The sequence below is a fragment of the Nomascus leucogenys genome, chromosome X, assembly GCF_006542625.1.
Source record: "Nomascus leucogenys isolate Asia chromosome X, Asia_NLE_v1, whole genome shotgun sequence".
Lineage (NCBI taxonomy): Eukaryota > Metazoa > Chordata > Mammalia > Primates > Hylobatidae > Nomascus > Nomascus leucogenys.
In genome coordinates, this window is record NC_044406.1 from 1,261,862 (window position 1) to 1,289,301 (window position 27,440).

Consider the following 27,440-nt stretch of genomic DNA (forward strand, 5'->3'; position numbering starts at 1 on the left):
TAAGAAAAATTGTGTTATTTTAAGCAATTAAGTTTGTGACATTTTGTTACAGCAGCAATAGCAAACTCATACACTCCTTTAATGGTCTTTCAACCTCAGGTCCTCTCTCTCTCTCTCTCTCTCTCTTTTTTTTCTCCTCCTCTTTCCCTTCTCCTTCTTCTTTTTCTCTCAATCTCTCTCTCTCATTCTCTTTCTCCCCATCTGTTCTCTCCAGAAGGGCAGATGAACTTTTTGTTTACATGGGGGCTCCTGAGTCCATAAGAGAGAAGTCAGAAGCTGCCAGGTCTCCTAAGTCTAGAGCAAGAAGGATAGTATCAGCATCACTTCTGCTACATTCTGTTGGTCAATGTAAATCAGAGGCCCTTCCCAGATCCAAGGGGAGGAAAAAGGCTCCAACTTGTAGCTGGGCTAATTTGGGAGGTAATGGGAGGACTTGGCAGTTTTAAGACATGTACCACATCTAGATTTCAACCTACAGAAAAGTCCAAAGATACACCAACAGCAGCCCAAGTTAGTCGACTGAAGCTGGCTCAAGGCTGCCCCCTTTAGGTGGAGACTAACCAGCTCCCTGACATCCTTCAGTTAACTGCACCTTCCTCCTTTCTGCTGCCTGGAATGTCTACGTGCTGCCTGGAGCTGTGGCAGCCATCTTGTGACCACGAGGCAAACCCTATGTGCAAGAGCAGGAAGCTGGAAAGAACCTGTCAGCCCTGGATTGCTTCGTCTGTGACTCCCATTACCTGGGAGAGAACACATCTTTCTCTTGTTTAAGGCATTCTTATTCCCAGTCTCCCTCTCTCCCCTGTATAACCCTAAAAGCACAGGAGTATACTTGTGACTGTGACTTAAGTTTTTCAGAATGGGGGAGTTTGGATTGTTTAGTCCTCTCTCCATGAAAAGTGAATAGCAACACCAGGTGAGTTCCTTTAAAGCTGGGGGGTGAAGGGGTGGAGGTGGAAAAGTAGGATTGCAGATGGGAAATAAAAACAAACAAATGACACCATCCAGGGAGATTTGTCATATTTTATTCAGTATTTCTGCTGCACTGCCAGCCTAGGGATGCACTTGATTCCCAAGAAATGCGACTGTCCTATTCGCAGAGCCGTCTGCAGGTACCTACCCCCTGGACTGCAGCAACTTTATTACCTTAACTAGCACAGAACAGAGGTTGATTTAAACTCCTTACACTCACTTCTCAGATCAATGAATGGGCAAAGAAACACCTCATGGCTCTGGGAAGGCATGTTGAGACCCATTTTTGCAAGTCCTAAGGAATGGAAGAATATAGCTGCCAGGTATCCCAAGTCTAGGGCAGGAAGGGTAGTGTCAGCATCACTTACACTGCATTCTGTTGGTCAATGCAAGTCAGAGGCTCAGCCCAGATCCAAGGGCAAGGAAGAGGCTCCATCCTGTAGATGGGCTCACTTGGAAGGTAATGGGAGGAATTGGTGGCTGCTTTAAGACACATACCACATCTAGATTTCAACCTACAGAAAAGTCCAAAGATGCACTCACAGGAGCCTGTTAGTCAACTGAAACTGGTTCATGGCTGCCTTCTTCAGGCGGAGACTAACCAACTCCCTGATGTCCTTCAGTGAAGTGCTCCTTCCTTTTTCCTGTTGCCTGGAATGTCTATGTGCCATCTGGAGCTATGGCAGCCTTCTTGCAACCATGAGGCAAACTCTATGTGCAAGGGCAGGTAGCTAGAAAGAGCCTGCCAGCCCTGGGCTTATATCCTGCTTCCCAGGGAGCTTAAAGATAGCAAAACCCACAGCCATTTTCATCAAATGCCAGGAAATTCTTAGGCTGGGATGGTTTGAATGGTTGAGCATGAAAGACTTGTTATAATGGGCTTGTTGAATACAGTGAAAGATGAGATGGCTTTTAGCTGCCTCCACCCCCCGTGTCCCATGCTCCATAGATGTGTTTTTTTTTTTTTTTTTTTTTTTTTTTTTTTATCATTTTTTGGTTATGCCAGGTGTCTCCTGTGTGTCCCTGCAGATCCCTCTCCAGCCTTAGAAACCTGAGCTCTATAAATGTTGCCTCTCTCCACTCACCTTCTCTTTGGCTTCAGGTTGAGTTCAGCCAACAGATGCCCCTGTAGGATTTGGACACAGGGAGCCAGGGGAGAGGGGCATCAGCTGCCTGGTTAGCAGGGCTGTGATGATTCTTCTACCTGTGACTCGCACTGCTGTGGACAGCCCGTTGCCTCTTCCTCTGGATTTTGGAAGCTTCCATGCCGAGGTCTGAAGGTGGCTCTCTGCCTCCCACTGTTGTCCCTGGAATCCCATCCTCACCTAATACCTGGTATTGAACACTGCCTTTCTTAGATGTCATTTAGGTTCTCGTTTCAATTCCCAGTGTGCTTCCTGCAAAAACCTCGATAGATGGACTGAGGGGAATAGTGCAAGGTCCTCCCATCCCCATTATTGGGATCTGGGGGCAGGGGGTCCCCGCTGTGCAGTAGGTTAGGACTACACTTCCATCATCAAAGCCACAGAGGGAAGAGGTGAGGATGAAACACACTAGAATTGACTTAGAAAACATCAAATCTTAGCTATTCAAGGAATGTAGGAAGCTTCCTTCTCTATGTCTGAAGGTTCCCATGGCTGTCTCTTTGCCCAAGGGGCAAACTTTCCATCAGGGCATCTTCTGTGCCTCTGAGGATCATTTGCCAATTATAGGCAATGGTAGTATGTGTTTCAGTGCAGAATGAGGTAGAGTCGTTTAATCTGACAATAAAGCAATGCATCAAAAACCTCAGTCAACACAGTAAGTGTTTCCTTGTTTTCCTGCTGACCAAACTAATTCTGGTTTTATACAGGGCAGCCAGGTGCCCACCTAAAAGACTGCACTTCTCAACTTCCAGTTGTTTCTATGGATACTGGCTGGAAGCAGGAATTGGGTTGGGGCTTCCAGATAATCCCCCCTCACAGGGACTGCTTCAAGAGAAAGGGATGCCCTTTGGTTCTTTCTCCTTTCCACTGCCTGGAATGTGATGTCTGGCACTGTGGCAGCCATGCTGGCATAATGAGGCCAACTCTCTGCCATGCTAAGAGTGGCAGAGCTGGGAATTGAAAAGAGCCTGCTAGCCTTGGGTTGCTTCCCCTTGATCAGCTCACTATGTGGAAGAGAACACACCCTTCTCTTGTTCTTTTCTTTAAGGCATTTTTTTTTAAGGCAGGGTCTTACTCTGTCCCCCAGCCTGGAGTGCAGTAGTGCAATCTTAGCTCACTGCAGTTTTGACCTCCCAGGCTCAAATAATCTTCCTGTCTCAGCCTCCTAAGTAGCTGAGACTACAGCTGTGCACCATGACATCGAGCTAATTATTTGTTTTTTTGTAGAGATGAGGTCTCACTGTGTTGCTCAGGCTGGGTAGGTGTCTAACTCCTAGGCTCAAGTGATCCTCCCACCTTGGCCTCCCAAAGTGCTGGGATTACAGGTGTGAGTCACCGTGCCTGGCTTTGTTTAAGGCATTCTTTTTTCTCAGCATCTGTTACCAGCAGCCTGAAGCCATTTCTATAACAATATCAAGAAGACACATGGACAGAGACCGTAATGTATGAAAAACGCATCAATTCTTTGAGATCAGTGAGTCCTCATTGAAACAGAGACTGAGAGGCTTTAACTTTCCTCCACTATGTGAGAGTAGGAACAGACACTCTTCCCTGTCCTTTTGTAAGGCTGTTACGTCATCTAGGTGATGAAATTGCAACAATGCTTTAAGACGGAGGGGTGAAAACATCAGGCATTGGCACAGTGATGAAGCCTGAGATTCAGAAGAGGAAGAGGAGGCATCAGTGGGTGCCTACTGGGATAGTCCTATTTCACAAATCAGGAAATGGAAACCCTACATGGGCACAGTGGCTCATGCCTGTAATCCCAGCACTTTGGGAGGCTGAGGCAGGTGGATGACTTGAGGTCAGGAGTGCGAGACCAGCCTGGGCAACATGGTGAAACTCTGTCTCTACTAAAACTACAAAAATTAGCTAGGCATGGTGGCAGGTGCCTGGTGCCTGTAATCCTGGGTATTCAGAAGGCTGAGACAGGAAAATCGCTTGAACCCGGGAGGTGGAGGTTGCAGTGAGCAGAGATCGTGCCATTGCACTCCAGCCTGGGGGACAGAGCGACACTCTGTCTCAAAAAAAAAAAAAAGAAAGGAAGTGGGGACCCACTCTCAGTCCAGGGCATGTTCCTTGCAAAAAGGGAAGCTGAAGATAGAACCAAGCTTGGAGAATTTTGTTTGCAATGCAGTCAGGCTCTCCTGGATCCTCTCTCACAGTCCTGGCCTTCGAGGGGTGCCATCCCCATCCTCGCGGCATGAGCAGAACGGGAAATGTCCGCAGCACGGCTGCAGCCACGGCTTCCACAAGATGTTGCTCGTGGAAAACTGCTGGGGCACAGGACTCAGGGTCTGCCGATGCTCCGACACCGCCGCACCTACCCTTGCTATCACGGCGTGGTACAGGGGCTCGGAGTCGGGGGTCAGGGGCCGTGCCTCGGAGGGGTCCCTGGAGAGGTCAAAGAGCAAAGGGGGTCTGTGATGGGTCACGCCCTCCCCGGAGCATGGGCAGATGCCTCGGCCGTAGCAGGCCCCTGCTCCCTCGGGGTGGAACTGCGGGGTCGTGTAATGAATCTTCCAGACGCTTCCACCTGGATGCAGACAAGAAGGGAGTCAGGGTGGCAGAAATCCACGCAGGTGTGAACACAGGACGCAGGTGTCAGCCCTGTGGAATCAGCATGAACCTCCCTGTTCAATGAAAAGGAGGGGGACACGAGGCAGTTCACACAATCATCACAGCCTTCAGCTTGTCAAGTCAGAGCATGTGTGTGTGTGCGCGCGCCCATGTGTGTGTCCGTTTGTGTCTCTACATCGCATGCCCCAGGCAAAGGGACTCATTGCAGAGCGCTCACTGTGGCTGCTTTCTGAAATCAGAATCATAGAGGTTCCTTAATTCTTACCCTTTCCCCTGGGTTGAAACTGTTCAGCGTCGATCTACTACCTTTCTACACAGAAACAACCATGATATTTTAAACAGCATGATTGGGTACTTATCTATCTATCGCTACCTATTTATCTATCAATCCATCCATTTATCTTACCCATCGATCTCATCTATCTACCATTATCTATTTATCTATCAATCATCTATCTACCTACCTATCATCTGTCTATCAATCTATCTATCTATCATCTATCTACCATCTATCTAGCTACCTACATACCTATCATCTATCTACCTATCTACCATCTATCATCTATTTATCTATCAACTTATCTATCATAACCTGTCTATCATCTATCATCTATCTCTCCATCTATCTTTCTTTTTTCTAACAGCCCACCAGATATCTCTATCTAGCTTTCATCCATCTATCTGTCCATCCATCTATTCATCCATCCATGAACTGATTTTACTTTTTATCTATCTATCTATCTATCTATCTATCTATCATCTATCTATCTATCTATCTATCATCTTATCTATCCATCCATCATGTATCTTATCTATCATCTATCTTACATATCTATATATTTATCCATCCATCATGTATCTTATCTATCTATCCATCATCTATCTATTCATTATCTATCATCTATCCATCCATCATCTATCTTTTCTATCCATTATCTATCTTATCTAAGTATCCATCATCCATCTCATCTATCTACCCGTCATGTATCCATTATGTATCTATCATCTCTCTCTCTCTCTCTCTCTCTCTCCCCCTCCTCCTATCATCTATCTATAATCTACTCATTGGTTTATCTATCTCTATTTCTATAGCTATCTGTCCGTCCATCCATCCATCCACACATCCACACATCCTATTGGCTGTTTCTCTGGACAACCCTGGCCGTGGGCAGCGTGTACTCACTGTCCTTCTGGTGCCAGCGTGCTGCGTGAAGATGCTGCCCACAGTAGTGAAACAGGAACTCATGTGCCGAGCGTGCCTCAGCTCCCTGCAGCAAGGGCACTAGGCTGTGGCCATCGATCACCCTGATTTCATGAAAAGACCACAGAGCAGAGTCAGACCATGGGTTCCCAGGCAGCCTTTTGCACCTGGGAACACATCTCCCAGCATGCAAGGCTCCCCAGCAAATGAAGCAGAGATGGGCTATCTCTCCAGTTGCTGTTCAGATTGCAGGTTGCTGAGCAGGATACATGAGGTTATTTCAAGACACAGTATCTCTAAGTGTTGGGGTCATTTGTTATGCAGCACTGCATAAGCAGAGTGCACACACACACACACACACACACCCCAACACACAGCACTGTCACCTTGGATATTAACACAAAGCCTTCAAATTCCAGCTGGACAGCCCACATTCCTAGGTTGGCTTTTCTTACTTTTTTTTTTATGAGGCAGTCTTGCTCTGTCACCCAGGCTGCAGTACAGTGGCACAATCTCAGCTCACTGCAACCTCTGCCTCCTAGTCAAGTGATTCTCATGCCTCAGCCCCCTGAGTAGCTGGGACTACAGGCACAAGCCACCACACTCGGCCAATTTTTGTATTTTTTGTAGCGATGGGGTTTCACCACATTGGCCAGGCTGGTCTCGAATTCCTGACCTCAGGTGATCCGCCCATCTAGCCTCCCAAAGTGCTGGGATTATCGGCATGAGCCATGGCACCCGACCTGTTCTTACTTTTTAATCATAACAGACCCCAAGACACATGGTCACAGGGGTAAAGGAGATGGTGGTGCATGCCTGTAACCCCCAGCTACTCGGGAGGCTGAGACAGGAGAATTGCTTGAACCCGGGAGGCGGAGGCTGCAGTGAGCCGAGATCGGACCATTGCACTCCACCCTGGGCAAGAGTGTGAGAATCTGTCTCAAAAAAGAAAAAAAAAGCTTATTTATGTAACCAAACACCACCCGTTCCCCAAAATCCTGTTGAAATAAATAAAAAAAAAAAACTAAAAACAATTAAAAAAAATCAGGGAACAGGCGGCCTTATCTCCACGTACCTGTCCTGGGGCACCTCGCCGCCCGCCAGCTGGACCACGGTGGGGAAAACGTCCATCAGGCTCGTGGGCTCGCCAATCACTCGGCCGGCCGGGAGCACCCCGGGCCAGCGGAAGATCCCGGGCACGCGGATCCCACCTTCCCATCCTCCCATGCCCTTCCCACCTGGAAGTAAAAGACATCGTTAGGATTTTGCCGGAAACTGCCCAGTCTATACACACACCTGGATGTATTTGTGCATAGGTACGTGAATATGCACAGCCACCCGCACGCACACATGCACACTGGGGCAGCCTCAGCTTCCCCAAAACAGCCACAGCAATATTTCCAGAATCGTGCTACTCCCCGGCCTCTTGAATATCAGTGGGTCGCTGTGGCTGATTCAACTGTTCTAGTCAATCTATGCTACCTTTATTTAGAATAAAAGAATGTATTAAAATATTCATTAAATTTAATAATATAAAAATATTTGTTAACTATCAATAATTTTAAAAATATGTATTAATATTATGTATCAATATTAATTGATGCATTTAAAATATTAAAGTTAAAATAGTAATAAATTTATTGAATATTTAAAAATTAAGAATATAATAAAATAAATTTTAATGTTATCTGAATTATTTATTTATACTTCTCTCTATTCTACTAAAATGTGAACCCTTTAAAGGAAGGGGATGTGACTTTTTATCTGCCTGTCCTGCTCGTCCAGGTAGAACTTGTACTACAGTAGGTGTTCAATGCATTCTTTTTGAAATGAGCAAACTCATTTTCAGTTCAGCTTGTTCTGGGACCCTCAGTGGTGGGAGCTATTTGGTCAAATGCATATGTGTCCCCGATGTCCACAACTCACCTTTGTAAATTCCGTCCCATCCCCCTAACTGGCTGTGTCCATCTCTTGCCTCTAAATGTCCTCCATGGTCAGAGGTGAAATATGTGAATGTTGAGTTCTTTAAACCATTGTCTTCGATGGCATTAAGAATCTTACCTTTACAGAAAATGGAAAGTTTCAGGACCAAGAAAGCAAAGCAGCATCTGCTAGTTCAATGCACTTCTTCCTTTCTGCGTGAGACACCTCTTGCCAGGAAGTCATAAGAAGAGACCACACTTACTCGGAGGCCATGGTTACGATGTGATCCCAAAGTGTAAGACATAGCTAATCATTGTGATACCACAGGACTGTTTACAATGCAAACCAACAATAAAACTCTAAGCCCCCCAGTCGACTGATGGACTCTCCCTTCAGCCAAGGCCATTCCAAAGTTAACCTGAAAAACTAGGTGAGGCTGGGCATGGCGGCTCACGCCTGTAATCCCTACACTTTGGGAGCCTGAGGTGGGTGGATCACCTGAGGCCAGGAATTCAAGACCAGCGTGGCCATTATGGTGAAACCTCATCTCTACCAAAAACACAAAAATTAGGCAGGTGTTGGGGGTGCACGCCTGTAATCCCAGCTACTTGGGAGGCTAAGGCAGGAGAATCGCTTGAACCCAGGAGGCAGAGGTTGCAGTGAGGTGAGATTGCACCACTGCACTCCAGCATGGGTGACAGAGTGAGACTGTTTCAAAAAAAACCCAAAAGAGGGCCAGGTGTGGTGGCTCACGCCTGTAATCCCAGCACTGAGGCGGGCAGATCACGAGGTCAGGAGATTGAGACCATCCTGGCTAACACTGTGAAGCCCCATCTCTACTAAAAACACAAAAAATTAGCCAGGTGTGGTGGCGGGAGACTGTAGTCCCAGCTACTCGGGAGGCTGAGGCAGGAGAATGGTGTGAACCCAGGAGGCGGAGCTTGCAGTGAGCCAAGATCGCACCACTGCACTCTAGCCTGGGCGACAGGGTGAGACTCCATCTCAAAAAAAAGAAAAAAAACCAAAAGAAACAAAAAACAAAAACAAGGTCAGGCCATGATGGAAAGTAGTGGAGGCGGGGGGGATGGTGGACATGCGTCATGATACCCTCCTCCCTTTGGAATTCAGGCACAACTGACCAGCATTCACATTAAAACAGAGACCTATGACTGTGAGAAGGCCAGGCACAGTGGCTCATGCCTGTCATCCCAGCACTTTGGGAGGCCGAGGCAGGAAGATCGATTGAGCTGAAGAGTTCAAGACCAGCCTGGGCAACATGGTGAAACCCTGTCTCTACAAAAAATACAAAAATTAGCCAGGTATGGTGGCACATGCTTGTATGTAGTCCCAGCTACTCGGGAGGCTGAAGTGGGAGGATTGCCTGAGCCTGGGAGGTCAAGGCTGCAATGAGTCAAGATCACACCATGCACTCCAGCCTGGGCAACAGAGTGAGACCTTGTTTAAAAAAAAAAAAAAAAAAAAAGACTGATAGACCAGACTCTTTAAGTCTGATAAGAAACATTGACCATGTATTCTCTCTGAAGCCTGCTACCTGGAGCCTTCTTTGGCATCATGAAACCTTGGCCTCCACAACCCCTTATCGTAACCCAGACATTCCCTTCTATTGATTCTCAGATAATAACTCTTTCAACCACCTGCCAATCAGAAAATCTGTAAATCCGCCTTTGACCTGGAAGTCCCCCTTTCAGTGGTCTTGCCTTTCAGGACCGAACCAAGGTACGTCTTACACATATTGATTGATACCGTATGTCTCCCTAAATGTATAAAGCTGAGCTGCATGCCGACCACCTTGGGTACATGTTCTCAGGACCTCCTGAGGGCTGTGTCACGGGCCACTTGTCACTCATATTTGGTTCAGAATAAATCTCTCTAAATATTTTACAGAGTTTGACTCTTTCGGTCAACCCCAAGATACTACCAATACAAAACACAGAATGAACACACAACGCCAAGAGGTTGCCAGTGGGCATGCTTTTTTAAACATAGTGCTGTGTGTGTGTGTCACATAATAAAGACACCGGGGAGAGGGAAATGGTGAGACTCAGTGATGACAGAACCCTGTCTATGTAGGAGGAAGCAGGGCTGTAACTAGCATCTATGGGCATTGGCGTATTGGAGGCTGATGGCTCAGCAGCGCAGAGGACGCCCTGCAAACCAAGCAATTGCTTTATCCCTGGAGGCCACTGGTCATTGAAAGCACTGATAGCCAAAATGATATAAACCACATGGTCATCTGTAGCTCCGAAAAGGCAGACTTTGAAGACTACTGTAAACTGAAAAGTATCTGAGGCAGGTCTCAATCCATTTAGAAAGTTTATTTTGCCAAGGTTGAGAATGACACAGCCTCAGGAGGCCCTGATGACATGTGGCCACCGCAGCTGCGGCAAAGCTTGGTTTTGTATCCTTTAGGGAGACATGAGACATCCATCACTACATGTAAGATGTACATTGGTTGAGCTGGAAAGGTGGAACAACTGGAAGTGGAGAATTTAAACATATTCTCATTGGTAATTGATTGAAAGAGTTATCAATCGAAAGGAATGTCTGGGTTATGATAACGAGTTGTGGAGACCAAGGTTTTATCATGCAGATGAAGCCTCTAGGTGGCAGGCTTCAGAGAAAATAGATTGTAAATATTTCTTATCAGAGTTAAGGTCTGTGTGGATGTTCATGCTGGAGGGGTAGAATGAGGCAAGCCCAACCCCCTCTTCCCGTCAGGGCATGAACCAGTCTCTCAGGTTAAATTTTAGGGTGCCCTGGCAAAGGAGGGAACCCATTCAGATGGTTGTGGGGGGGCCTTTGAATTTATTTTTGGTTTACACTATGAACCAATCCCACCCTATCACTATGCTTGTCTCAGGAGATGTGTTCAGATTCTGCAAGGATTTTAATATCTACACTCGCTTAAGAATCTGCGGCCTCGTTGGTTCTCTCCAGGGTTTCTTCAAGGCCACAGAAGGAAGGTGACGTCTCTGCATTGTCCCGAACTTTATTGCTTTAGTTTCTGTAACTTCTAATGAGGACGTTAAGTCATTGGCTGTGTAGAAGGTTGACAATATAGTTTGGATGTGTGTCCCCGCCCAAATCTCATGTGGAATTGTCATCCTCAGTGTTGGTGGTGGGGCCTGGGGGGAGGTGACTGAATGATGGGGACAGAGTTCTCATGCATGGTTGAGCACCATCCCCCCCGCCTTGGTGCTGCAGAGGGAGTAGCTTCTCTCAAGATCTGGTTGTTTAAAAGTGTGCGGCTCCTCCCCTCCTCTCTTGGTCTTGCTCCTGCCACGAGACGCCTGCTCCCCCTTCGCCTTCCACCATGAGCAAAAGGTCCCCAAGGTCTCCCCAGAAGCAGATGCCGCCATGCTTCCTGTGCAGCCTGCAGAACCGTGAGCCAATCCAACCGCTTTTCTTTATAAATTACCCAGTCTCAGGTATTTCTTTGCAAGAATGGACTAATACACTTGATTTTGTGCAAAATTAGACTAAGTAATCGGAAATACTGAAGGACCAAATAAATGATATGAGAGAAGTTTTTCTCCCTATTCTTCGTCTTTTATTTCTTTTTATTTTGGAGACAGGGTCTTGCTATGTTGCCCAGGCTGGAGTTCAGTGGTGCAATAATTATAGCTCATTGCAGCCTCAACCTCTTGGGCTCAAACGATCTTCCCACCTCAACCTCCGAAGTAGCTGGGACCACAGGTGCACACCACCATGCCTGTCTAGTTTTTAAAATATTTTGCAGAGATGGGTGGGGGAGTCTCACCATGTGGCCCAGGCTGGTCTTGAACTCCTGGCCTCAAGCCATCTCGCTGCCTCAGCCTCCCAAAATGCTGGGATTAAAGGCATGAGCCACCTTGCCCCACCTGAAAATGCAGACTTTTAAGACTGTGAACTCTATCACTATGCTTGTCTCAGGAGACACATTCAGATTCTGCAAGAATTTTAATGTCTGTGCTCTTTTAAGAATCTGCAGCCTCACTGGTCCTCTCCAGGGTTTCTTGAAGGCCATAGAAGGAAGACAGTGTCTCTGCATTGTCCTGAACGTTAACTTTATTGCTTCACTTTCGGTAACTTCTGATGATGACATGAAGTCACTGGCTGTGTAGAAGGCTGATTTTGTGCAGAATTAGACCAAGTAATTGGGAAAACTGAAGGAGCAAATAAATGATATGGGAATGTGTTCTGTCCCCATTCTTTGTACTATTATTATTATTATTAAAGAGACAGGGTCTCACTCTGTTGCCCAGCCTGGAGTACAGTGGTGCAATCTCAGCCCACTGCAGCCTTGACTTCCCAGGCTCAAGCGGTCCTCCTGCCTCAGCCTCCTGAGTACCTGGGACTACAGGCATGTACCACCAAGCCTGGCTAAGCATTTATTTTTGTAGAGATGGGGTCTCACGATGTTGTGCAAGCTGGCTTTGAATTCCTGACCTCAAGTGATCTGTCCACCTGGGCCTCCCAAAGTGCTAAGAGTAACTCTTATTCTTTTTCTTTTTTTTTGAGACGGAGCCTTGATCTTTCACCCAGGCTGGAGTGCAGTGGCGCGATCTCAACTCACTGCAACCTCTGCCTCCTGTGTTCGAGCGATTCTTGTACCTTACCCTCCCGAGTAGCTGGGACTACAGGTGTGCACCACCACGCCGGGTTAATTTTTGTATTTTTAGTAGAGACAGGGTTTCACCATGTTGCCCAGGCTGGTCTCAAACTCCTGACCTTAGGTGATCCGCCTGCCTTGGCCTCCCAAAGTTCTGGGATTACAGGCGTGAGCCACCGCCCTTATTCTTTATTGCAACCTGGTTCATATTCAGATGGCCAGTCTGTTACACCCTATGTTCAAACCTGAGGCCGAGGGTAGAGTGAGGCTCCGTGGTACCTTGACTTACCTATGAGCCAGTCCATCTCCTCCACATTATCACCATATAAGCCATGCTGACTTTTCCCCAGGAATGCACTGGTGGTCACAAGGGGAACGTGCACATGTAGCAAAGAAAGGAAGAGGAGAAATGGCCCATGCTTGTGTCTGAAAGAAGAAAACCTCCTTGAGGATACACAGAATATACAGTACATCAAAGGGACTCCTGCACCCATACGTTCACTCCAGCACTATTCATAAGAGCCAAGGCAGGGGATCACCTTCTGAGTCCATCAGTGGGTGAACACAGAAAGAATAGATGGTGGGCCAGGCGTGGTGGCTCATGCCTGTAATCTCAACACTTTGGGAGGCTGAGGCAGGAGGATCACTTGAGGCTAGGAGTTAAAGACCAGCCTGGGCAACACGGTGAAATGCCATTTCCACCAAAAATAGAAAAATTAGCTGGGCATGGTGGCTTGAGTCTGTGGTCCCAGCTACTTGGGAGGCTGAGGTGGGAGGATGGCTTGAGCCCGGGAGGTGGAGCTTGCAGTCAGCCGTGATCATATCACTGCACTCCAGCATGGGTGACAGAGCCAGACCCTGTCTCAAAAAAAAAAAAAAAAAAATATATATTGTCTATGTCCACAATGGAATACTATTCAGCCATAAAAAAGAATGGAGGCTGGGTACAGTGGCTCAAGCCTGTAATCCCAGCACTTTGGGAGGCTGAGCCTGGCAGCTCAGTTGAGGTCAGGATTTCAAGACCAGCCTGGCCAACATGGTGAAATGGTGAAACCCCGTCTCTACTAAAAATAAAAAAATTAATACGGTGTGGTGGCAGGTGCCTATAATCCCAGTCACTCAGAGGATGAGGCACGAGAATTGCATGAGCCTCGGAGACAGAGGTTGCAGTGAGCCATGATCACACCACTGCTCTCCAGCATGGGTGACAGAGCCAACCCTGTCTCAGAAAAAAAGGGAATATCTGGTATATGTACATGATGGAATACTATTCAGCCATCAAAAAGAATGAAATCCTGTCATTTGCAGCAATACAGATGAAACAGGAGGTCACTATGTTAACTAAAATAAGCCAGGCACAGAATGACCAATACGGCATGTTGTCACTCATATGTGGGAGCTAAAAAAAATCGATCACATGAAGATAGAGAATAGAATGATAGAGACCAGAGGCTGGGAAGGGTGAAGGACAAAGAGAAGTGGTTTAAAGAGTACAAACATTCAGTAAGCTTAAAGGAGTATGTTCAATGTCTGATAGCAGAGTAGGGTGACCAAAGCTAACAAAATGTATTGTACTCAGGAGACGGACACCCTAAGTATGCTGTTTGATCACTATTCAGTGTATACACGTAACAAAATTTCACACATACCCCATACGTTTGTACAAATTAAAAAGTAAGGGCCAGGCATGGTGGCTCATGCTTATAATCCCAGCACTTTGGAAGGCAGAGGTGGGAGGATGGCTTGAGCCCAGGAATTCAGGACTAGCTTGGGCCATATAGTGAGACCTTGTCTCAAAAAAAAAAAAAAAAAAAAAAATGAGACATTAGAAAAAGGCCAGGCACAGTGGCTCACTTCTGTAATCTTAGCCCTTTGGGAGGCCAAGATGGGAGGATTGTTTGAGCCCAGGAGTTTGAGACCAGCCTGGGCAACATAGTGAGACCCCATCTCTACAAAGAATGCAAAAAAAAAAAAGTTTAAAAAACTGTCAATAAAAATGTACAGAATCCAATGGCGTGCATGTCAGTGCTATTCGAGCCATCACATGACACCCACTTCGAGACTCTCATATGGGAAACCCAGCCACATGAAAAGTTGGCTTCTGCAAAGCCATCTCCTCCGAGGGTTGGTGTCTGAGGTCCCAAAGATTATAAGGAGACTCTCAGATGCTCTGAGCAGTTACCGCCTCTTTTTTTAAATTAAACTTTATTTTTATTTTTTTAGCGACAGGATCTCACTCTGTCACCGAGGCTGAAGTACAGTGGTGTGATCATTGCTTACTGCAGCCTCGACATCAGAGGCTGAAGCGAACCTCCCACCTTAGCCTCCTGAGTAGCTGGCATTGCAGGCACACACCACCATGCCCGGCTAATGATTTTATTTATTGTAGAACATGTCTTCCTATGTTGCCCAAGCTAGTTTAAAGCACCTGGGCTAAAAGATCCTCCCATCTTGGCCTCCCAAAGTGCTGGGATGACAGGCATGAGCCATCACGTCCGGCCCCATCTCCTCTTTAAGATGCGATGGTTGCTTACCTTTCAATATAGGAAACAGCTTCCTTTAGCATAAGACTCGCTGTTTTCTCCAGAACCATGGGTTGCTCCGTGACGTCATGGTTTCTCATCAGGATACAGTTCCAGCGTCGCACAAACCCGAAGGAGGAGTACCAAGAGATGAAAAACAGGAAGACCACGCCGGCCATGCCGGTGACTGCTCTCGCGGGGACAGAGATGAAACCGCAGGTCTTGCCAGCAGCCACGGTGAGAATCCCCAGCGCCAGGAACTGGGTGTAACCCCAGAGTTGCGCCCTCAGGGCCGCGTCCACTTCGGGGGGCCTGCCTGGCTCACAGTCGTTTGTGAGCGTGAAGGGCATGCCGTAGAAATAGTCAAATCCGTGGTTCCGGGGGTGGTGGCAGTGATCCCCGCGGGATGCACAATTCACACCCTGGTGCCATTTTCCTAAAAGAAACGCAAAACGTTCAACAGAGACCCGCTTTGAAGCAGCCCTGTCTGCTGCAAAGAACCTCAGAATCATTCCGCGTCGGCAGGAAAAGTCTGCAAAGAACAAAACTGGAAATGGAAGGCAATGAATGGATTGGATACCCGTATTTAAATAAATGCATTCTGATCCGTGAAGACTAATGAATGTATCTATGTCAGAACGCTTGGCAAGTGATTAAAGGTTTAAGACTTTCGGCCGGGCGCGGTGGCTCAAGCCTGTAATCCCAACCCTTTGGGAGGCCGAGGAGGGCGGATCATGAGGTCAGGAAATCGAGACCATCCTGGCTAACACGGTGAAACCCCGTCTTTACTAAAAAAATACAGTACAGGTGGCGGGCGCCTGTAATCCCAGCTACTCGGGAGGCTGAGGCAGGAGAATGGCGTGAACCCGGGAGGCGGAGCTTGTAGTGAGCCGAGATTGCGCCACTGCACTCCAGCCTGGGCGACAGAGCGAGACTCCGTCTCAAAAAATAAAAATGAAAATAAAAGTAAAAATTAAAAAAAGAGAGAAAGAAAAGAAGAAAGAAAGGAAGAAAGAAAAGAAAGAAAGAATAAATCCACCCTCAGAGTAGGGGATACACAGACTTCTACAGCATAAAGCACTGGCCCTGTAATCCCAGCACTTTGGGAGGCCGAGGTAGGTGGATCACTTGAGGTCAGGAGTTCGAGACCAGCCTGGCCAACATGCTGAAACCGTGGCTCTACTAAAAATGCAAAAAAAATTAGCCGAGCATGGTGGCACATGTCTGTGGTCCCAGCTACTCAGGAGGCTGAAGCAGGAGAATCGCTTGAACCCAGAAGGCGGAGGCTGCAGTGAGTTGCAATCGTGCCACTGCACTCCAGTCTAGGGGACAGAGCAAGACTCCATCTCAAAAAAAAAAAAAAAAAAAAAAATAAAAAAATAAAAAAATAAAAGAAGAAAAAACTTAAAAAAAATTTTTTAAATAAAAATAAAGTGGCAGGAAACTTGAGAAGGAGGAACAATGGTTGTCCTCCTTTAGAAAACTACAGCTTTGAACAAGTTGGGGTGTTGCAGCTCCTGTGAATGGGACAGTGGCTTTGAGTGTGAGAAAAGCACAGAGAGGAACTGGGGACCCTGCACAGAGATCCCACCACCATGTCGGGGCGGGTGACCTCACCAGTGAGCTCCCATGTTCTCATGTGTATGACGGGGACAGCACCTCTAAACCCACAGGCTGCGTAAGGAATGAAGGAGGTAACCAGCAGACTGCCTGGTGCTTGGCGGCATAAACCAACGTCTCCCTCTTTTCCTCTCCGTGCAGAAAGGAGTTTAAGGGGCAGGCCTGAGCTAGTGCCCCTTACAAAGGCTGGCTTGTAAGATTCCTCGTGGCTGGTGTTTGAGATCTGGATTTCCAATGGAGAAGTCACACTATGAAAATGATAAGCTGACTGTGCCTAAACTGTTGCAAAAGCAACGTGGTTCGTGCTCAACACCTCCTTTGCTTGTGGGAGTCTGGAATTCGGGTAGGTGCCAGGCAGTGAGTGCCTGCAGGACCAGCCCCCAACAGAAAGCCCTGGGCGCTGAGTCTCCCGGGAGCTTCCCTAATAGCATTCCATGTGTGTTGTTGAAACTCATTTCTGGAGGAATATGGTGCATCCTGTGTGATCCCACTGGGGGAGGATTCTTGGGAGCTTGTGTCTGGTCTGCCCTGGGCTTCATTCCGTGTAATTCCCCTCACTGATTCTGCCTCACCTCCTTTGACTGTCATAAATCACCCATGAGCACAACTGCATGCCAAATCCTCCTAGCAACTTTCCGAACTTAAGGGTGGTCTTGGAGACCCCTGACATGCTGTCTGTTATAAAGAGGGTGTTCTGCCCCTGCCAGGGTTTATTGTCTAAAGAAAGGCAGTGTTTGTTAACTCTGGGGGTTTTGAGATGGTGAGTGGCCATGTAGAGAAGGATAATGTCTGAAGAAGGTCGTGATAAATGGGGACGAGCTGAAGACTGATAGGTCCAGAGAAGAAAAGAGGGCGATCTCCTAGGATTTTGAATTTAAAAAGAAAAAAAAACTCATGAAAAACTGGGGACAATCCAATAGGCATGAGATGGACCAGGCACCAACTTCCGATTCAGAGGACACAGGATGGTTTTCCTTTGCAGGAAAACGGGATCTTTTTTTTTTTATTCTTTGAGACAGAGTCTTGCTCTGTCACCCAGACTGGAGTGCAGTGGCGTCATCTCGGCTTCCTGCAACCTCTGCCTCCTGGGTTCAAGCGATTCTCCTGCCTCAGCCTCCTAAGTAGCTGGGATTACAGGCGTGCGCCACCGTGCCTGGCCTGGGATCTTTTTTATCACGAATCTTCTCAACCACCGTATAATGTGAGGCTCCCACATATCCACACCTATGAGGCCAGTGGCATAGCCGTGCTGCTGCAAGATTCTTGCAAAAGTGGTTTCGTTCTCAGGGAGTCCACCTGAGCCCGCGTTCCACTGAAGGGCCCGGTATCCATTGCTGGCGTCCATGCCTGTGGGGCAGGGAAGACAGGAAGAATTTACTTACCCTTCTCTAGAGGAACACTTCTCAACCAGAGGGATTTGGTGTCTGAGATCTGGATTTGTGTACCCGAGTCAAGCTGCTATTATCTATCATCCATCTATCATGTATGGAGCTATCAATTATCGACCCATCTATCGTCTGTCATCTATCTATCTACCTACCTACCTACATACCTACCTACCTATCACACCATTCTCGAAATAATAAGCAAGGCCAATGTCTGGAGATGTTTGTGGTGTCACAACTCAGAAAGGGTGGGGTGTGGTGTTACTTGTATCGGGTGCGTGGAGCCCAGGGATGCTGCTCAAGGCCCTACATACAGTGCACAGAACAGCCCCACCACAGAGAATCATCTAGCCCCAAATGTCCATCATGCCAAAACAGAGACCCCCTACCTTAGGATGACAGACGCTATGCGATCTATCATATGTCTATCTATCTGTTTACCTAGCTATCACCTGCCACCTATCTCAATATGTATCCATCATCTATCATCTATATCTATCCATCTATCTATTATCTATCATTATCATTAATCATCTAGCTATCAATCAGCTATCATTATCTATCATCTATCACTTATCTTTCTATCATCTATCATTATCTATCAATCATCTCTTATCTAGCTATCTAGCTATCAATCATCTATCACGTCATTATCAATCATCTATCATTATGTATCATCATCATCTAGATATTTATCTATCAATCATCCATTATCTATCATTATCATCCATCTGGCATGTATCTAGCTATCAATTATCTATCTATCTATCTATCTATCATCTATCTATATCACAATGATTCTCAACTTGGGGAAACTTTGCTCTCTCTAAGAGACACTCGGTCTTGTGATCAGTCATACTGGCTCAGAATAAACCTCTTTAAAATATTCCACAGACCTTGGTTTTTCTGTTCACATCCTAATGATCACAACTTTTATGTGTATGCACACAATACAATATTCCTTACATAAATACAAGGAAGACGATGAATTGCAGATGATCTTTGTACCACTGCCCCTGTATCTTCACCATCAGTACTCAACTGTTACAGATGACAGAATGAGTACACACAGATGTGCCCATTTCTCCATCATCTCCATGACACCAACCTGATCTGAAGGAATGTCTCCCTGTGAGGAATGCAGCTCGGCTTGGGGTGCAGAGCGGGGCGGCCGCCAGGTGCTGAGTGAGCCTCACACCTTCGTCTGCAAGCTGGTCAATATTTGGCGTTCTGAGCAAAGCACACAAATGTCATTGTTGGAAGGGAGACATGCATTTGGCTTAAGCAGATCCCTGTTCTGAAAGGCACAGGAATAGACTGCAAAGACTTCACCGGATTTCAGAATTAGCTGCATGATGGTCTCCTGTAGCGGTAGATCGACCCCTATCCTAAGTTTGGTGTTGATGTTGAGATGGATGATGTCACACACACACACACACACACACACACACACACACACACACACACACAGTATATGAGACAACTTATGACTCATATAACGAGGCTTTCCGGGGAGAGCAGGGCAGGCCTTCCAAGCTCATGTGAAATAAGGAAGAAAGGAAAGGAGATTTATGTTTTTAATTGTCGTGAGGGTGTGGGGCTGGGATGAGGGTTCCCATGCAAGGGTGGAGGTGTTTATGGTCTGAGTCTGCCGTCGGCACCAAAGGAGACGGTCCTTGTGCTTTCTTATCTGCTCGTCCAGATGTGGAGCACAGAGAGAAGAGGCCTAAAAGCTTTCAGCATCAGATATCAAAAAACTGTGAGGGCCAGGCGCAGTGGCTCACGCCCGTAATCTCAACACTTTGGGAGGCCTAGGCGAGCAGATCACTTGAGGTCAGGAGTTCAAGACCAGCCTAGCCAACATGGTAAAACCCCGTCTCTACTAAAAAAAAAAATCAAAAATTAGTCAGGCAAGGTGGTGCGCGCCTGTAATCCCAGCTACTCGGGAGGCTAAGACAGGAGAATAGCTTGAGCCCAGGAGGTGGAGGTTGCAGTGAGCCGAGATTGCACCACTGCACTCCAGCCTAGGTGAAAGAACAGAGTGAGACCCTGTCTCAAAAAAAAAAAAAAAAAGAAAAGAAACAAAGAAAAGAAAGACAGAAAGAAAGAAAGACAGAAAAAAAGAAAGAAAGAAAAAGAAAGAAAGAAAAGAAGCCAAAAGAGGCATCCACATAGAATGGAATCGATGGAGTATGACTCAGCCACTGACACTTGCTGCCACAGGGAGGAACCCTGAAAACCCTGTGCTCTGTGAAAGCATCCTGACATAAAAGACCACAGGTTATAGAATTCCATCTGTATGAAATGTCCCTAACGGGGGAGTCTATAGCGATGGAAAGTATATTAGTGGCTGCCACAGGCTGAGGGTTAGGGTGCTGAGAGAGCTGGAGGAGGGTCAGCTGGGGCTGCCATAACAAACTCCTACACAACTGGCGGCTTCAACACCAGATATTGGTTGGACGCGGTGGCTCACACCTGTCATCCCAGCACTTTGGGGGGCTAAGGTGGGTGGATCACTTGAGGCCAGGAGTTCCAGACAAGCCTTGGTAACACAGTGAAAACCTGTCTCTACAAAAAATACAAAAATTAGCTGGGCGTGGTGGCATGTGCCTGTAGTCTCAGCTACTCAGGAGGCTGAGGTGAGAGGACTGCTTGAGCCTAGGAGATGGAGGTTGCAGTGAGCTGTGATCATGCCACTGCATTCCAGCCTGGGCAACAGAGTGAGACCCTGTCTCAAAAAACAAAACAAAATAAAACAGAAAAACAAACCCAGTAGACAATTATTCTCTCACATTTCTGGGAGCTGGAAGTCTGAGATCAAGCGTGGGCAGGGCTGGTTTCTCCTGAGGCCACTCTCCTGGGCTCGTGGACACCATCTTCTCCCTGTGTCCTCAGGTGGTCATTGCTCTATGTGTGTCTGTGTCCTTATCTCCTCTTCTTATGAGGACCCTAGTCCTATTGGATCAGGGCCCACCCTAGTGACCTCATTTTACCTGACTCACCTCTCTAAAGACTCAGTCTCCAAATAGAGTCACAGTCTGAGGTCCTGGGGGTTAGGACTTCAACATAGGCGTTTAGGGGACACAGATTTGCCCCTAGCTGGAGGTGGTGGCTAAGGGGATGCAGAGTTTCTTTGGGGGTATGTAAATGCTCTAACATGGTTTGTGGTGATGGAAGGACAGCTCTGTGCATAGACTAAAAGTCCCTGAACCGTACACTGTAAACAGATGAACCGCATGTTCTGTGAATTACAACCAGGCCTGCTCAGGGTGTTCAAAAGGGGATCCCTGGACAGGGGGCAGATTGATTGATTGGTTTAGAGACCGGGTCTTGCTCTGTGGCCCAGGCTAGAATGCAGTGGCGCAATCTCAGCTCACCATAACCTCCACCTCCTGGGCTCAAGCCATCCTCCTCTCTCAGCTTCCTGAGTAGCTGGGACTACAGGCGTGCGCCACCACACCTGGCTAATTTTTTGTATGTTTCATAGAGACAGGGTTTTGCCATGTTGCCCAAGCTGGTCTCAAACTCCCGGGCTCAAGTGATCCACCTTCCTTGGCCTCCCAAAATGCTGGGATGACATGCGGGAGTCACTGCGCCTGGCCCACACAGGGCAGACTGCTGCAGGTGCTGCAATGTCCTATGCAAAGAAGGGAGGCCCTGCTCTGCGGGGACCGCTCCTGAGGTTGGCAGCTATTGAAAAGCAGATGCAGCCTGCATTCTGGGGCGGTCCTTCTAGGAGAAAAGCCCACCAAATGGAATAAGGAGCTTTCTCACCTTTTCTCCTGTTGCAGAAAGCACGTGAGCACCACTCAAGCGCTCTGTTGGTAAGGTTGGCATAGAGGCTACTACTCTGTGTTTGCACATGCCACTGCAGTGGGCCGAATGGGGGTCTGAGAACCGATCTGTCCACGTGCTGACCCCCCAAACCTGTGCGTGAGACCTTGCTTAGAAAAACTGTCTTTGGAGATGTTATTAGTTAGGTATCCCGAAATGAGATCATCCTGATTTAGAGAGGGCCCTAGATGCAATGACCAGTGTCCTTCTGAGAGACAGAGGAGGAGACACAGACACAGAGGAGAAGGCCACGTGGGAAAGGAGGCACAAACTGGAGTGATGTGGCCACAAACCCAGAGATGCCTGGAGCCCCCAGGAGCTGGGAGAGGCAGGAAGGGTCCCCCCTACAGCCTCTCAGGGAGCTCTGTTGGTGTCTTAATCTCCTGTTTTAGTAATGCATATCAGATTAGGGCTCACCCTAAGGACCTCGGTTTAACTTAACTACCTCTTCAAAGACCCCATCTCTGAATACGGTCACACCCTGAAGTACCGGTGGTTAGGGCTTCAACCTACAAATTTGGAGGAGGCCAGAATTCAGCCCACAACAGACGTTGTTTGCAAACGTAATCAACAGCAGATGAGATCTTTACAGTGGGCAGGCCTTGCTGCAATGGCCGGTGTCCTTATAGGACGAGGAGATTAGGACACAGACACGGAGGAGAAGGCTGCGTGGAGACGGAGGCAGAGACTGGAGTGATGCGGCCACAAGCTCAGGGACACCTGGAGCCCCCAGGAGCTGGGAAAGTCAGGAAGCATCCTCCCATAGGGCCCCCAGAGGGAGCCCGGCCCTGCCCACACCTGGATTTAAGATTTCTGGTCTCCAGACCTGGGAGAACAAATTTCCGTTGTTTTAAGCTACCCATTTTGTGGTAGTAATACATTCACCCACTCACCGCAGTTCCGCATCGTTTAAAAGGGCCTTTTTACCTGTTGGTAGTTTTTTGTTGAGTTCTGAGGCCCTAAGGAGTTTCCTAATTTCTCCAGGCAGATTTTCAATGCACCATTCAGTCAAACTCACATAACATCATCACCAATAACAACAACCAACTGTACCTCAGTGTATTGTTCCCATAGCAACCGAGATCCCCAATGCCTAGATCATCCGCCATGATCAGTAGGATATTTGGTTTAAAGGCATTTGCAGTTTTAGGTTCACACGTCTTCAGAAGCAAGCATAAAAACAGTAGCACCGGCAAAGAGTCCCTGGAGAGAAAAGCGAAACACAGAAATGACTATCTACAATTTGGCAAGGGAAGTAGGCATTTCAAGGCAGCTCACTGGGAAGGCGAAGGTCTTGACACTAAATTAAGACGTTCAGCTTTATGGGGGGTTATTGTCTTGGCCTGAATTCCTGCACTAGTGTCCCTGGACCAAACCGAGGGTCAGACTGCTATTTCTCGTGACGCAACAGCGAGATGCAGATGAACTGGGAAAGAAGAGAGTTTTTAATTCTGTAACCAGTTACAGGAGGAAGGCCTGGAAATTCTCTCCCAACCAACTCAAAATTACAAAGCTTTCCAGAGCTTATATACCTTCAAAGCTATAGGTCTAAGTGTAAGTGTGCATTTATCTAAAGACATAAGTGATTAACTTCTTCTCATCTATAACTAAGATCTGAGTCCTGAAGACCTTCCTCTGGAGCCTCAGTGAATTGACTTAATCGAGATGGGTCCAGGTGCTGGGGTGATGACCCTTATCTTGTCTCCTGCTAAATCACAGAGTTTTGGGGAGTTCCTTTAGTCCCCAACAAAGCTTGTTTGTGGAGCTCTGGGGAGTTTCTTCAGACCCACAGTAAAACTTGTTTAATCCTAAATGGGCCCTGTTAGGAATTCCTTCGTCATCTCTTCATGCTTCAAAGGCCCAGGAGAGGCCTGGGCAAAACTCTTTGTGTGCTTTTGTTATATCCCAGCCTTTGCATAAAGGCACTGGTTGTTTCAGCTTTTAATATGTAACTTCACCACTCAGTCAGTGTTGAAACAATTGTTACGGAGGCCTGCATTAGTGAGACCTGGCCTGCCACACTAGACCATACAGGTCAGAACAAACTGGAATGGAGTCACTTGTGCTAACTGCCACATCATCAAGCTGAACAGGGAAACAGGCCAGTTTTCCAAAAAACAGAAGATTTGAGTAAGCAGGAAGAAGATGTGTAGTTCACCTGAGCTAAGAAAGTCTCCCGTGCTTTAACCCTGTAAGAAAAGTAACTTTGAAACAACCAATCTGCTTTATTATTCTTTTTTTTCTTTTTTTGAGATGGGGTCTTGCTGTGTTGCCCAGGCTGGAGTGTAGTGGCATGATGGTGGCTTACTGCAACCTCTGCCTGATTCTGAGGTGGGAGGATTGATTCAAGCAGTCTTTGAACTGCAGTGGATAGGTGGTGTGTTAGTGTTGGGGAGGACGCGAACGAGGGGTGTGTCTCAGGGTGTGTGGGGGGACACGGCTGTACTGGGGGGCCGGGGAGGAATAAGGCCATGGGGAGGGATCCAGTGTGGCCAGCAGGGCAATGGCCGCGGAAGGGGACAGGACGGGGCGTATCTTGGAGGGTGGCGAGAGGCACGGCAGAGCTGCTGAGGCAGGAGAATAGGGGCTGGAGGCAGGGAACCTAAGGCTTTTCATGCCAACTTCCTAGAACTCAATTGAAAGGAAAATCCTAACTTTCCTTTTTTAAAAAATTTTAATTATTATTATTATTATTTTTTGAGACGGAGTTTTCACTCTTGTCGCCCAGGCTGCAGTTCAATGGCATGATCCGGGCTCACTGCAACCTCCACCTCCAGGGTTCAAGCGATTCTCCTGTCTCAGCCTCCTGAGTAGCTGGGATCACAGGTGCCCGCCACCACGCCCGGCTAATTTTTTTTGTAATTTTAGTAGAGGCCCGGCCTAATTTTTGTATTTTTAGTAGAGACCGGGTTTCACCATATTGGCCATGCTGGTCTCAAACTCCTGACCTCAGGTGATCCACCCACCTCGGCCTCCCAAAGTGCTGGGATTACAGGCAGGAGCCACCTCGCCTGGCGGGAAAATCCTAACTTTCCATGCCTAAGTAACAAAAGGACCGAAGGCTTCCCTTTGACCTTTTCTATTGGGTAGATAGCAGACTGGCTGTCTGCAACCAATCAGACTGATTTCGGGTCTAGTCTTCGTTCGCAACTTTGTGACTTCCCCCTAGTCTCTGATTAGTTGGGTTTTGCAACCAATCAGATGTTTGCACAGGAGTGTGACCTTTGTAACTTCAGCCTCTGGTTGGCTGCTGTCTGCGACCAATCAGACTGATCGCGGGCCACCACTTCAGTTACATGAGGTGAGCTTGAAGCGGCCAATGGGAAACTTCTAGGGGGTATTTGGACCCAAGAAGATTATGTACCCGGGCCCCTGAGCCGCTGCTTGGTCGGCTCCCACACTGTGACGTGTCCTTTTGTTTTCAATAAATCCCTGCTTTCCTTCTTTTGTTGCTTCATTCTTTCTTTGCTGGGCGTTTTGTCCAATTCTTTGTTCAAAACGCCAAGAGCCTGGACAACTTGCAGTCACGACCCTCTACCGGTGGCACTGGGGCGCAAATGAAGCCGGGAATGCAGGACCCGGCGCATCTTAGGAAGTGCAGCGGGGCATGGCGGTGCTAGAGGGTGGGGACATGGAGGTGGCACAAGGCCAAGGGGCCGGGGCATGGTCAGAGGGAAGTAACGGCCGCGCTTGTGGTGGAGATGGGGACGGGCCAGAGAAGTCTTGGGGGGTGACCGGGGTAGGCACGGCGGTGCTGGGGGGAGGGCGCCCAATGAAGCCCACGGCGGGGTGGAAAGGGGCGTGTCTTACCGAGCGTGTTGCGGGGAGTCACAGCCGTGCTTGAGAGGTTGGGGTCTGGGGGAAGGACGGGGCGCGTCTTAGTGGGATGAGGGGGAGGGCAAAGGGCCGGAGGGCGGGATGGAGCATGTCTTGGTGGGGCCGAAGAGGCGGGGGACGGGAAGGGGCGTTCTTAGAAATCAGGAGGGGGCCACAGCTGTGCTCGGGAGAACGGCGCGTTGGGGAGGGACAGGAAGCGTCTTAGTGGACCCGGGGGACATGGCCGTGCTGGAGGGCATCGAGCTGGGGGTTGGGGGTGGGACGGGCACGGCTACGCTTCGGGGGATGGAGCCTTGGAGCGGGACGGGGCGCGTCTTAGTGGGGCGGACCGGGGGGGGGCGCGGTTCGGGCGGGGGGGCGCGGTTCGGGGCGGGTCTTAGGGAGCCTTTGAAGGCCGAATCCCGGCAGCGGTGTAGCTGGGCGTGGAAGGCGGAGGACCCAGCAGGGCGTGACCGGCCCAGTTTCCGCTCCCTCCGGGTCCCGGCCAGCCTTCCTCCGCCTTCCCTTCCCGTCCTCCTTTGTTCTTTCCCTGCCCTTCCGCCTTCCCTTCAGTTCGGTCTCCTCCACCCCCCTCGTCCCCTCAGTCCCCTCCATCCCTGGGCTCTGCTGTCTAGCGTCTTTCCCGGGCACAGAACACGCCTTCAGCTACACTTTGGGGACTACAAGGCGCCGGACACAACCACGCCCTTTACAGGGGCCCAGGCTCGCCCGGGGCGCCCCTCGCTGTGCTCGCGACCCCCTCCCCAGGTCCCCACCCCAGGCCTTAGTGTGGGCCGCGTCCCGGGGTCCCTGGCACCTGGCGGCGGGCGCGGCGCGTCCCCTCTGCGCGGCGGATCGCATGGCCGAGCGCTAGCCCAGAGCGCAGGACCTTGCCCAGCGCACTCCGCGCCCGGGCTCCGCTAGTGCCAAGGCTTCCGCCCTCTCAGCTGCGGGATCTGGGCTGTGCGCCCGCCCCTCCTTCATCCGCGTCATCTCCTGGCTCTCGGGACCTGTGCGTGGAACCAGGTTTTCCCAGGTCCTCACACGGGGAGGCCTGGGCTAAGGAGGAGCTGATTAAACCCACTTACGATTGACCGGGCGCGGTGGCTCCCGCCTGGAATCCCAGCAGTTTGGGAGGCCGAGACGAGTGGGTCACCTGAGGTCAGGAGTTCGAGACCAGCCTGGCCAACATGGTGAAACCCCGTCTCTACTAAAAATACAAAAATTAGCTGGGCGTGGTAGCTCATGTCTGTAGTCCCAGCTATTCGGGAGGCTGAAGCAGGAGAATTCCTTGAACCCGGGAGGTGGAGGTTGCAGTGAGCTGAGATCACGCCACTGCAACTCCAGCCTGGGCGACAGAGTGACACTCCGTCTCAAAAAATAAATAAATAAAAATAGAAAATAAATCCAGTTAGGCTTTTTTTTTTTTTTTTTTTTTTGATAGAGACAGGGTTTCACCATGTTGGTCAGGCTGGTCTCGAACTCCTGACCTCAAGTGATCTGCCTGCCTCTGTCTCCCAAAGTGCTGGGATTACAGGTGTGAGCCACTGCGCCTGGCCAATGTTTATTGTTCATTTCTACTTTTTCTTGCCTTTTCCTTTGTTTTTCACAGGGGGAAACTATTCATCCTTATGCGAATAGATATCTTAACATGACGCTGAAGTTTGTTTCGTTTTTTTGTTTTCTTTCTTTTTTGAGACAGGGTCTTGCTCTGTTGCCCAGGCCGGGGTGCAGTGGTACAATCATAACTCAGTGCAGCCTTCAACTCCTGTGCTCAAATGATCCTCCTGCCTTAGCCTCCTGAGAAGCTAGAACTACAGGTGTGTGCCA

General features: G+C 48.5%; 1 protein-coding gene across 3 annotated transcripts; it reads right to left on the reverse strand.

The window, feature by feature from the left end:
* Positions 1 to 1,003: 1,003 nt before the first annotated feature.
* Positions 1,004 to 26,571, reverse strand: ARSD (arylsulfatase D). 3 transcript variants are annotated; one of them, XM_030806484.1, is made up of 10 exons: positions 26,428 to 26,571; positions 22,848 to 22,997; positions 19,069 to 19,190; positions 17,800 to 17,922; positions 14,968 to 15,391; positions 12,723 to 12,859; positions 7,825 to 7,959; positions 6,974 to 7,136; positions 5,881 to 6,002; positions 1,004 to 4,653 (listed from the first exon to the last, which is right to left on the reverse strand). In XM_030806484.1, exons 1-10 carry the CDS (start codon positions 26,469 to 26,471, stop codon positions 4,277 to 4,279), a joined length of 1,797 nt encoding a protein of 598 aa, XP_030662344.1. In that variant the 5' UTR covers positions 26,472 to 26,571; the 3' UTR covers positions 1,004 to 4,276. The 3 variants fall into 3 exon arrangements, with proteins under 3 accessions (XP_030662344.1, XP_030662345.1, XP_030662346.1); XM_030806485.1 differs by lacking the exon at positions 17,800 to 17,922 and having other exon boundaries at positions 4,121 to 4,653; positions 26,428 to 26,550; XM_030806486.1 differs by lacking the exons at positions 1,004 to 4,653; positions 5,881 to 6,002; positions 6,974 to 7,136; positions 7,825 to 7,959 and adding an exon at positions 10,731 to 11,937.
* Between the last annotated feature and the right edge of the window lie 869 nt (positions 26,572 to 27,440).

What these genes read in the sequence shown, in the direction of transcription:
- ARSD (XM_030806484.1), bottom strand. Translation starts at nt 26,471, where the DNA reads ATGCGATCCGCCGCGCAGAGGGGACGCGCCGCGCCCGCCGCCAG. An exon ending in CTATGCCACTGGCCTCATAG is followed by an intron (nt 15,392 to 17,799) that starts GTGTGGATATGT and finishes CGTTTCTTTTAG; the next exon opens with GAAAATGGCACCAGGGTGTG. An exon ending in GGAGATGGACTGGCTCATAG is followed by an intron (nt 7,960 to 12,722) that starts GTAAGTCAAGGT and finishes TTTTCTGTAAAG; the next exon opens with GTAAGATTCTTAATGCCATC.